This window comes from Xenopus laevis, chromosome 5L, assembly GCF_017654675.1.
Source record: "Xenopus laevis strain J_2021 chromosome 5L, Xenopus_laevis_v10.1, whole genome shotgun sequence".
Lineage (NCBI taxonomy): Eukaryota > Metazoa > Chordata > Amphibia > Anura > Pipidae > Xenopus > Xenopus laevis.
In genome coordinates this window covers 167,612,961-167,624,972 of record NC_054379.1, presented here as the reverse complement: position 1 = coordinate 167,624,972, position 12,012 = coordinate 167,612,961, and the positions used below count along the sequence as shown (strand labels likewise).

At 38.1% G+C, this 12,012-nt stretch overlaps 1 protein-coding gene across 1 annotated transcript; it reads left to right on the top strand.

Annotated features, from left to right (window-relative positions):
* The first annotated feature begins 249 nt into the window (after positions 1-249).
* On the top strand, positions 250-11,668 carry LOC121393962 (vomeronasal type-2 receptor 26-like). The gene is made up of 6 exons (XM_041563824.1): positions 250-537; positions 1,540-2,352; positions 3,621-3,845; positions 4,933-5,056; positions 7,042-7,922; positions 11,600-11,668. Exons 1-6 carry the CDS (start codon positions 250-252, stop codon positions 11,666-11,668), a joined length of 2,400 nt encoding a protein of 799 aa, XP_041419758.1.
* Positions 11,669-12,012: the final 344 nt, after the last annotated feature.

The window sequence follows — 12,012 nt, the reverse complement described above, 5'->3', positions numbered from 1 at the left end:
CTTCTGTGCGTTAGGCATCCATCACACTGCAGCCATTTGTTTTTTGATGTTTCAATAAACTGTGGTTGTTACTTTATGAGGCGGTGTGCCCTCCAATTTTTTTCTCTTTTGGGTTTTAGGTGAGGAGCTCTGTATGGGTGAGGGCACACTGAATCCTCTTCCGTCCCTCTGGGATATCTGGTGAAGGGACCTAGGTTGAGTCTGAGTTGTATAAGTATTAAATCTATTCTGATTGTATCCTACAGCCCAATGTTCCAAAATTTCCGCCATCGATTGGTCTTCATTTTTGCTATTGAGGAGGTAAACAGAAGTCCATGGATTTTACCAAACGTGACTCTGGGGTACCAGATATTTGACTCCTGTGCTTCGGAAGTGAAATCTGTCTCTGGAATGCTGAATATAATGTCTGGCACAGAACATAAAGTTCCCAATTATAACTGTCAGACAAATGGCAAACTGGTGGGTTACTTAGGAGACTTGTCAACTAGTACCACCTATATCATTGCTCAGCTGGCAAAAGTGTTTGGATACCCTCAGGTTTGTATTCATTTTATTTGATCAGCAATAAGCTTTTGGGGGTACTTAAGAGTCGTAACCACAAAATGTACATTTAGTCACTATTGCTCCAAGAACATTCAGTTGTACTTTTTTCCATAAAATCCTAATTTCTAGTGGAAAAAAAACCTCAATTTTTTCTGGGGTTTATTAAATGCTGCAAAAAGTCAGAATCCAAAGACCTGCCACGGTTGTATATAAGTCAATGGGAGGTGTCCCTATACTATTTAGAAGTTTCTTTGGTCTGCGCTGGAATTAGCCTGAAAATCTGACTATTTTGGGCTTTTCGGGCAAAAATCAAAAACATTCTCACTTTTCGGGAAAAAAAGCCTGAAAAAATTGTGCCATTCGGGTAAAAAATATTGTTTTTCCTTATTCCGATTAAATTGTGTTTTTTTTAATAATAAATAAGGTCAAATCTTAGTTTGGTCTGTCTTTTATTTCATAAATACTGTTTCAGGTGTAGAGAAATCATGAATATTGAAATGTTATATTATTAATATAGAAAGCTTAAATTTTTACGGGTTAAGCTACACAATAATTTTCCTTAAATTGTATAATGTTGCAGATTGTCAGGGATGACTTTATGTAGTTCGGATGTAGAACTCAACTCTTGCACAGAAAATAAAGCCAGTGTTATGACACTGTTGGGGAGAATTGTTCTTCAATAAAACACTGTTCCTGTGTAAGAACCACTGGCACCCAAGATTCTTTGTTAATGACACATATGTAACACGTATTTTCAAAAACCACGACATTCTGATTTCGAGATATGCTACATCCCTAAAAAGTCTGGTCTAACAAAAGAATTTAAGTTTGACGATTCAGCTCTTCACGTGTGTATTAAAATGAACGATCTTGTAATTGTTATGTCTATGGTCAACTTTAGACTGATGGACTTCTTACCCATTTAAAAGATTAAGAACTTTTATATTTAATCAATACATTAATGACAAAAATGAGGTGTCATCATTTTTATTTCAGATCGGTTACGGCTCCATGGATCCAGTTTTCCATGACAGAACCCAGTTTCCATCATTCTACAGAACTATCCCCAATGAGGAGGCAGAAATTGATGGGATTGTGCAGATACTGAAGCACTTTGGCTGGAAATGGGTCGGACTCATTATATCAAATGATGATTCTGGATACAGAGCACGGGAAAGAATAAGTGAAGAACTTGCTGATATTGGGGGATGTTTGGCCTTTTCTTCTGTAATTAAAAAGCAAAACATAAAATATGACTATTATAAGATCATTGAACTCATTTTGGAGACCTCCGCTAAGGTTATTGTTGTATTTTTAACCACAAAGTTTACTTCCACTTTTGCAGAGTATTTTTACGTTCAAAAAATGCAGACGAAAGTTTGGATAATGACTTCCTTCTTCCCCAGTCTTATGATTTTAAGGCAGTGTGAGCTAGGAAGTACATTTAATGGCTCACTGTCATTGTTAATCCAGGAAGGCAACATCCCCGGGTTTGAACATTTTATCAACTCCTTTTCTCTAAACAGCTATCCCAAAGACTACTATATTGAAATTGCCTGGGAACATTTTTTTAAATGTTCAGTTTCAGACCCTTTAAACTTGTATAGAATGAAATACTGTACAGGAAATGAATCCCTCCGTGATGCTGATTTGTTTGTATATGGAACCACCAATTACAGAGTCACTTATAGAGTTTACACTGCAGTCTATGCACTGGCGCATGCCCTGCACAATCTCTACATGGCCCAGGCTCCAGTCAATCATTGGGAAAGGACAGAATACCTGAAAAGAAAAGTGAAGCCCTGGAAGGTATTTAAGAAAAACCCTTGCATCTCTTGCAGCAGTGGAGCTGCTGTAACAAAATTAATTTATTCAAAATTCAGTACGTGTATCTTTTAATATCTTGGAATGAAAAAAAATAAATAAATAATGAAATAATTCAAAATTCAGTACGTGTATCTTTTAATATCTTGGAATGAAAAAAAATAAATAAATAATGAATGTACATTGCAAAAATAGCCCTGTCATCAATTTTACATTCACTTATTTTTAAGGTTTACTTATCCTTCAAAGGAACAAACAAATACGGGTTTTTAGAATTTCTTCATTTTAGTCCTTCTCACCCTAAAAGTGATGATTTCATTGTATTTAAACAGGTAACCAATAAATGCTATTTGTAGGTTGGCTGTTATGCATTACCAAATCTAATGAGAATTGTGAAACTCATAACATTTTCCCCTATAATACTTTAATCTAAAAAGTATTTCAGTGTCTTATTCCTTATTCTGTAATATCCTTCTAAAAGCTTTCTTACCATTGATGTCAAAATAACAAGCCCATAGTAATCAGGTTGACAACAGGATTCCCTTTGAATAATGGCACCACATTAACAATTCACAAATCTCTCTGCACCGGGCCAAACATAAAAGGAACATGGAAGGTTAATTAAACTGGTCTGGAAACCAAAGACTATGAGGCCGATTTATTAAAATGCTACTTTTTCAACTCTGGCTTGATGCCAAAAATCCGAACAAGTCACTGAAAAAAAGCCCAAGTTTTCCAAGATTTATTAAGAGACAAAACTGTGACATTTCCGAATCCAGCTAAAACCTGTCAAAATCATGTAGAAGTCAACGGTAGATTTTTCTGCGACTTTTCCCATTCTTGCTATTTCAGTTCAGATCTTTTAATACATTTCTTGACATTTGTGGTTTTAGAGAATGTTTAGTCATTGTTTCAAAAACCTCAAAAACCACTAAAATGAGATTGTTGATAAATACATAAGCCTCCACATTCCTTTTGTACCTCGTGGTAAATAAGCATCAGGTCCACAACCTCTTTTTAATTTACCATAATTCATTTCTAGCTTCACCCTGAATCAACCAGTCAACTATATTAAATGTATTGAATTACAAGATGTACATTATTGTAAGCTCTTTTGGGCAGGGCTCTCTTTACTGGTTAATGGTTGTTTATGTATCTATTTTTGTGATGTATTTGCTCATTTATTGTACAATACTGCAAAAAATTTTGGCATTTCAAAAATTTGTGTTAATAATATTGTGTTTTTTTTTAAGATAAATAATTATCTCCGCAGAGCAACTTTCACTATGTCTTCTGGTGACATCCAATACTTTGACGAATATGGAGACCCTCCAGCCCGATTTGACATTATTAAGTGTCTTTTTTTACCAAATAATCTGATTGATATAAGAAAGATGGGATATTTTAACATGTCAAAGAATGATAAATATTTAAATATCAACAACAGTGCTGATTTGTGGAAACCATACTTTGAAAAGGTACGATTAAAAGCAATAGATGAACCAAATGAAATGTGCTGTTATTTCATATGTCTCTTATTATTTATCCATCATGTCCCACCGTTTAATGAGCACAAGATTTTCACATATTCACATATGGAAACCTCCATGATTTTTGTTACTGTTTACAGATAGTGGTCATCCAAAAGAGATGTAAAGGAGCTTGGGATATTATTGAACTATTCTGGAAAGAGTAACTGGAAGTCCTTAACACTTTGGCATTGGGTTATTAGGACCCATTTAAAACACGTTTGCTCAGGCCAGAACTGAAAACCATAAGATAGATAACCTCTTAATATTGCAGGTCACTTGGAGAAGAAGGAAAGGCTAGTAATAGTAACTGTTAGATGTTTTTTCAACCCATATTAGAGCTGAGAGGCCACACTATAAAAATAATTTTTACTTTCACAAATTCTTGAAAGACAAATTCTGTATAGCTGTATGATACCCGCAGTGTGAAGCTACTGACCATGTCAGACTGGGATGTGGGGGCCTACCGTGACTGCCACCTCAGTGGTCTTCACCCCAGTGGCATCCTCCTTGTTAAACTCAGCACCACTAACCAACCACCCCATGTGTACTGTACCTTTTCCTTCCCCTTTATGGTTGCAATTGAAGGCAGGGGGAGAACACTCAGGGGGGCCCACGGTTCCTGGCAGGTGTGCCATTTGTCCCAGTAATCCCGCCAAATAGAAGAATGGCAAACTGGTTTCTGGTTTGAATCCAGGCAATTTACATTGAGCCTAGACATTTTTGAAGGTTTTTTTTGGTTTTCATGCAAGCTTTCAAAGTACTCCTGAGATGCATCAAAAAAGTTAACCCAGAATATTTTGTTTAAATTCATTACCACTTTTTGCACTAATGGCCTCCATAAAAAGCCATTGTAGGATAAACAGCTGTCAAGGTTTATCCAGTGATTGGAGATGGTTTATCCTTTGACTGGAGAGGCAGGGCATAACCAAAGTTTCCCATGAGGCTAAATTAGTGAATGGATTGCTACTTAGAAGCAAACTGAAGAAATTCTTCACTTTCACGCTACAATCATTTTTTTATTCTTAAAATATAGGCACCTGAGTCTCTGTGTAATGCACCCTGTGCCCCAGGACACAGGAAGTCTAAAATAGAAGGGAAGCCATTATGTTGTTACACCTGTGTCCAGTGTGCGGATGGGGAAATCTCTAACACCACAGGTGAGTAACTGATTTTGATATCAGGAGAAGAGGTTTGATCATTGAAAATGGAAAATTAAAGAATGATATGACTGCAGTCTATTAATGATTGGGATGAAGTTGCCAGTTTTTATTCCAGCCAGATATACAAATACATATACTTGCCACCAAGTCAATTCACTATTTGAGAGAAACAATTAAGAGCAGGTAAAAAATGTAAATTGTTCCTAAATGTGGTCATCTATTCCAGTAATCGAATCTACTGGTGCACCTGGAGAAATCAGAGGGGTAATTCACAATGCCCCATGCAGTGTTCAAAGGTTAAAAATTACTACAATTGGTGCCCCTTAGTGCTTAGTACCCCCAGGGGACAAGAATAGCCCTCATGTCTTTGCATTTGTGTGTGGATACAAAAAGGTTGGCCAAAACTTGCTTTGTCTCTAATGTGAGTCAGCACTTGCAAAAAGTATTTTATATAGGGTTTTTTTCACCAATGCAATAATCATTTTGTGCAGAAAACAACCAGAAATATAACTGAAAGGACAATGGAATATGGTTCAGTAAAGCAGTTCATTGGATACAAAGAGTAAAGCTTAAACATAAAAATAAGTGAAACATATGTTTGAAACTATGCTTAGCAGATGAAATTCTAATCTCTTTCTCCCTGTTTATTGTTCACCTTACACTTCTACTTGGTACTAACTGCAACTCTCACAAAATTTAAAAAAAATGGGCCTTTAGAATAGTATTAGTTTTTTTGTGTCTTCTACAACCACTAAAATAAGAATGTTGATGAATTGAACTCTAGATGTTGATGCCTATGGCTTGCACATATGGAAGAATGTTATGTGAAGACCTGCAGCTCAAGTCACAGGTACAGTCAATTATAATTGCTGGATGCCCTCTGTAGGTTCATTTTCTGTCACTAGTTGCAGAACCAAGTCATTAAAATGTAAAACAGCCTGCAAAACAATACTCATACTAATGCTTTATTCAGGAAGAAACACACAATTGTAGATTTATAAAATAGGCAAGACTAAGCATCGGAAGAAGAAAGATACACCACATTGATAAACAAATCCTATTGACAATAAATACTATTTTATCCAAATGTGGGGGGCTATAGTAGAACCCCCATTTTATGTTTTTTAGGGGACCAGAAAAAATTGATGTAAAATCCAGGAAAAATTAAATCAGGGAAATGCATTATACTGTATATTGGTGAGAACTCAAAAAAGAAAACAGTGTAAAATGAGAGAAAACTAAAAAATCAAGGTATGTACACTTGAGATTTCACTGTATATTTATAAAGAAACTGTTCTTTCTGTATCCTCACAATATGATTTTAGGATTAAATTAGGGGGTTATTTACTAAAATCCAATTTTATATAATTTTTTAAATAAAAAAAGCTCGGCCACACTCCCATCCACTTTTTTGACTTATCATTAAAATAACTTGTATAAATTGGATTGGGAAAAAAACTTGATAAAATCCAAATCGTACGATTTTTCTGGACTTTTCTCCCGAATGCTTGATTATTTACGGGTTATTGCCCAAAACCCATGATTTGACAATATCGTACATTTTGGATAGGGACACCTGCCATTGACTTATACATGAACTCGACAGGTTTGAGATGACAGATTTTCGGATTCTGGCTTTTTGCAGCATTGGGGAATAATAAAACTTGAAAAAAGTTTTCTTTCACAAAAATGGAGTTTTATTAAATAACCCATAACCCTTAATAAACAGATGCGGCAAACTTTGACTTGTTGACAATAATATTTCTCAGCATTCATTTTATTGAAAAAGGTGTGCTAATAATCTTGTTCAATTGAGTTACATAGTGGGACTTGAGAATGGTAAAAGCTTCGAGATAATGCTTCCTCCAGTTTTGCTCCATTTGTATAAGATGGAAGACAATGCTACAAAAAAGTAAGTACGTAACAAAGGGTAACAACATATACATGAAAGTTGTTTTCATCTTAAAAATGTTGTGTTTCAGATGCAGCGACCTGTGTGAAATGCCCTGATGATAAGAGGACAAATATACAGAGAACAGACTGTATCCCTAAAACTATAAACTACCTTTCTTATATGGATACCCTTGGGGCCAGTTTAACTTCTATTGCCTTGATCCTCTTCATCATAACTTTAACAGTTTTGATAATCTTTGTGAAATACTGGGAGACTCCTATTGTGAAAGGCAATAACCAAAATCTCAGCTGTCTCCTCCTCATCTCTCTCATGTTGTGTTTCCTCTGCACTTTATTATTCATTGGACGCCCAACACAGATATGTTGTCTCCTCCGACAAGTAACATTTGGGATTGTATTTACTATTTCTGTTTCATGTTTGTTGGCTAAAACTCTCATAGTTATTATTGCTTTCAATGCCACAAAGCCTGGGAGCAAGCTGAAGAAGTATGTAGGAACCCAGCTGTCCATCATATTAGTCATTGTATGTTCTGTCGGTGAGACTATAATCTCTGCTGCATGGATGGCCTCAAATCCTCCATTTCAAGAAGCCGATACTTCTTCTGAAACTGACACCATTATACTTCAGTGTAATGAAGGATCTATCATGTTCTTCTTCTGTATAATTGGATATATGGGAACCTTGGCCCTACTAAGTTTCATGGCTGCATTTCTAGCCAAGGATTTCCCTGACCGATTTAATGAGGCTAAAAACATCACTTTCAGTATGTTGGTGTTCTGTAGTGTGTGGGTGGCATTTGTCCCTGCATACCTGAGCAGTAAGGGGCGTAGAATGGTGGCTGTTGAGATATTTGCAATTTTATCTTCCAGTACTGGATTATTGGGATGTATATTTGCCCCTAAATGCTACATTATTTTTATTAGACCTGAGCTGAACAAAAAAGAAAATGTTGCCCGACATTAAATGGCTGCCCCATGGCTATACATCAGCTTGTTTATATTAACTATAGTAGCACTTATCTGTTATCTACTGTGTATCCTGTGCTTGAACGGCTGCCCCCATGGCTACACAGCAGCTTGTTTATATAAACTATAGTAGTACTTATCTATTATCTACTGTGTCTCCTGTGCTTGAATGGCTGCCCCCATGGCTACACAGCAGCTTGTTTATATAAACTATAGTAGTACTTATCTATTATCTACTGTGTATTATGTGCTGGAATGGCTGCCCCCATGGCTATACAGCAGCTTGTTTATTAACTATAGTAGTCATTTTGAAACAAACACATCAGTTTTACCAGTGCAAGGAAACTGTACATTATATTCTAATTACTTTAAAGCACATTCATTTTTGGTGTTACTGGTCCTTTAAAACACCACAGAACACAAAGCAAAAAAACAAAAACAATCTGTGGTCTAATTTGTTAGTTTTGGTTAGATTTGTTACCCTGGACTGGTGTGCTTCTTCTTTAAAAATAAATTGACTTGGTACTTAAAAAGGTTTAATTTGTCCAATATGTTACTTTAAGCTCAACACTGCTAGAGTTTTAAGATCGCTGTAGTTAGAGAAATTATATGTTTTTCTTCTGTAAAATATATTTCTATTTCCATATACACAATATACCTGGAATATATTGAGCACAGGCAAAGTATTAACTACAGCCCATTTATAGGTCAATTAGTCCCAAGCATTAGTGGCTCACGGTGTTGTTTACTCTTGGAAACTCTTATAGGGACCCATAGGGTTAAGTTCCCCTATGGTCTGAAAGTTCCACATGGGTGGAAATCCCCTGCTGTGGCCAGCTAAGTGTTAGGCCTAAATTGGGTAAGGAAGGAGGAGTGAGTCCTTTGTCCCTTTGCAATGTGTCCTGGCAGATTCCAGATTTGGCCAGAAGGTATCACTATTGCATCATTTCTTTATAAAGCTGAGCTGCCATGTGCTCAGTCTCAGTTCTTTTCAGTTTCACTTCAGGATGGAGTGACTTGTTTCTGGCTGGGGCTCTTGCAGGAAATTCCACAGGAAATGGAGAGAAGTCACAGGGGTGGTGAGGCCCTTGGTGGGCTCTGGGACCCCAATTATCGTTTGTAGCTCGGAGGCAGCAGAAATTGTAAAGGAGCTGCCTGGAAAAGGATTCCTGTGAAAGAGGCTGGGATATGCTCACACTCCGGATAAGTGTTGGAGCCTGCCTGAAGATTTCTGTGAGATACTGCAGTTGCCTGTACCAGTTCTGTGCGAGCCCACAGTTTTCAACTAAGTAAATGTAACATAATAATATAGTAAGTTAGGTTGAAAAAAGACACACGTCCATCGAGTTCAACCTTTAAACTTTTTTTTAACCTGCTTAACTGTCAGTTGATCCAGAGGAAGGCAAAAAAAACATCTGAAGCCTCCCCAATTTACCCCATAGGGGGAAAAATTCCTTCCTGACTCCAAAATGACAATCGGACTAGTCCCTGGATCAACTTGTGCTATGAGCTATCTTCCATGACCCTGTATTCCCTCACTTGCTAAGCACCATCCAACCCCTTCTTATACCTATCTAATGTATCAGCCAGTACCACTGATTCAGGGAGAGAATTTCACATCTTCACAGCTCACTGGAAAAAATCCCATCCCAATATTTAGGTGGAACCTCTTTTCTTCTAATTGGAATGACCTATTGGTTATTGAAGAATATGTCCCTGTGTGAGGACAGGTTGTGCTCGATAGCCTGCTACTATCTCTATCAAAATTAGAGGTATAGAGGGCAGGCTACCTGGGCCATAAAGCTCATGGGACTGGTACTCTGTGTGTCCAGCAAGAGTTGAAGTGTGGGACTGTGTCCTAGAGAGAGACTACCAGGAGATGAAAGACCATATGGGTACCCCAGGTCAGGGTTTATATTGAAATGTTATTGCATTTTGCCTTTGTTTCCAGTTATATAAAGCTCTATTTGTTTACCGCACTGTGTGTTAATTATTTGTTCCTAGTCGGAGCACCCATTGTTGTACAGCATCCCGAGATCCCACTAGGTGGAGGCACTGCCATGGAGAGAAATACCCAGTAGCCTTTCAAGGGTAGCAAAGGGGATTCAGGACCTGTGAATGGTAAGGTATTGATGATGTATATCCTATAATACAGGTTGTGGCCAAGATAGGGTTACACTCTTTATTCCCAAGCATGATTGAGTCCATATGCTGTGGGGAGACAAAATGGGGAAATAACACTCTGTAATAACTCTCTCCTAGAGTGAGTACTACAGAATCTTCTGTGACACTAATTTAACCTCCTGAGAACTCCTTCTTCCAGCACTGAGCGTGCTTTATTACCAATGAGATTAGTAAAACTATTACGACAAGACTATAAAAAGACAGAACAATCAGTAGTGCATCAATCGGTAATATGACAGCCATTCCCTCAATCAGCAATTAATCAGGGAACAATCAACATACAAGAATATATAACAGCATTCACATGATTCAGCAATACATCACCGTTTGCATCAGCATTGACATCTGCACCAAGCAACTGGGAGATACCGGATCAGTCAACAGAAAGGTCTCAAATGGCAATCAAGGGCCCTGGGCAGTATGCAAACTACTCCACAGGAGAGATCTCAATGAACAAAATGGAGACCCCCAGTTTTATATGCTCAAAAACAATGAGCTCATCTATTAAACCACTTGATTAATAACAGATCTTGCTTGCCATGTGCTCATCGGGATCTGGCCAGAGTCCCAACAAGCACATCTGAAGCAAAGATCTTATCTAGTCAACTAGTAGCACATATTCTGTAAGGATCCGCTTCCGCGTTCCTTCCAGCGCAGGCGCAGGCGCGCTCATCGGGGAACCGATGCGCGTCGGCGCGCGGCGTTGGACGCCGGCGCGAAGGCGCCGGCGCCGGTCGCCGACGCAAGGGCGTCAGCGGCGGACGCCAATGACGGACGCACTGACGTCAGCTGTGCGACGCCAGCGTGAGGATGCCAGTTTGGCGCCAAATAGCTCTATTTAATCCTAACCTGTACTGTGACTCTTTGCCTGGTTATTAGGTTATTTGACTGAGCCCCTAGCATTGTATTCTACTGATCTTCTGTGTTTGACCTCAGCTTGTTCCCGGATTGTCTATTGCCGCCTGCCCTGATCTTCTTGCCTGACTACATTTACGATTCTTCGCTGCCTGCCCCGACTTCGGCCTGCCTGACTTCGCTTCTGCCTAAACCCTCTGTACTTCGCTTTGGCTAGTCTCATTGGCTACTCGTCACTTCACTTCTCCCTGTTCCACTCCAGGTGGGTTAGTGTTGTGCGAGGCGCTTGTGGGTTCGTGTTCTACAAGTTCCTGCTCCTTCTTCGTTGGATCAGACGGTAAGCCTGACATATTCTGCCCCTGGCTATTATAAATGAATGTCCCATGAGAACTTCCAAAAGTCATAAACTGATTAGGGACACATACAAGTATTAGGTCATTGACTAATTTGGTCCAATATTTCTCTTGTACACATTATACACAATTATAGGTTATAAAGCTGTCTTGTATACCATAGTGGGTTCAACATACCATATTAGGTTCAATAGTAGAACAGTTCTTTGTGTTATATTTCTATAAAAGTTTTACTATGAGCCATAATTGATAAAACTCCTCTCATTAGAGAAGTTCAACATGGGAAGGGAAACAGAAATCCGTTTTTGCATCTGTGATGTACACTCCAACAATCTAAGAGGAGAAAGAGTACTTGGCACTAATCCTTTCAAGGACTAATAACATAACATAATAACATAATAACATAACAATAGCACGGTGAGAGACTGGTAAAGTCTGCTTGGGTGAGGAACTGGAGTATTTCCATAAGAGCAAAGCAAAGAGGCACAGGAAGCCTCTGCATTATGCAAGTGACTCTTCCATATTCAAATACTTCAATTGTGTTTGGAATTTTCTATAAACTTAATTTTCATTACCGTCCATTAAACTCATAATTATATATCAATATCATTGCTGACTTGTGGGGCCCATACTTCAACATGGTAAGGGTGGCATTTGTGAAACTGTTAAGTACACCCCTAG

What these genes read in the sequence shown, in the direction of transcription:
- LOC121393962 (XM_041563824.1), top strand. Translation starts at nt 250, where the DNA reads ATGTTCCAAAATTTCCGCCATCGATTGGTCTTCATTTTTGCTATTGAG. An exon ending in GGAAACCATACTTTGAAAAG is followed by an intron (nt 3,846 to 4,932) that starts GTACGATTAAAA and finishes CTTAAAATATAG; the next exon opens with GCACCTGAGTCTCTGTGTAA. An exon ending in GGAAATCTCTAACACCACAG is followed by an intron (nt 5,057 to 7,041) that starts GTGAGTAACTGA and finishes GTTGTGTTTCAG; the next exon opens with ATGCAGCGACCTGTGTGAAA.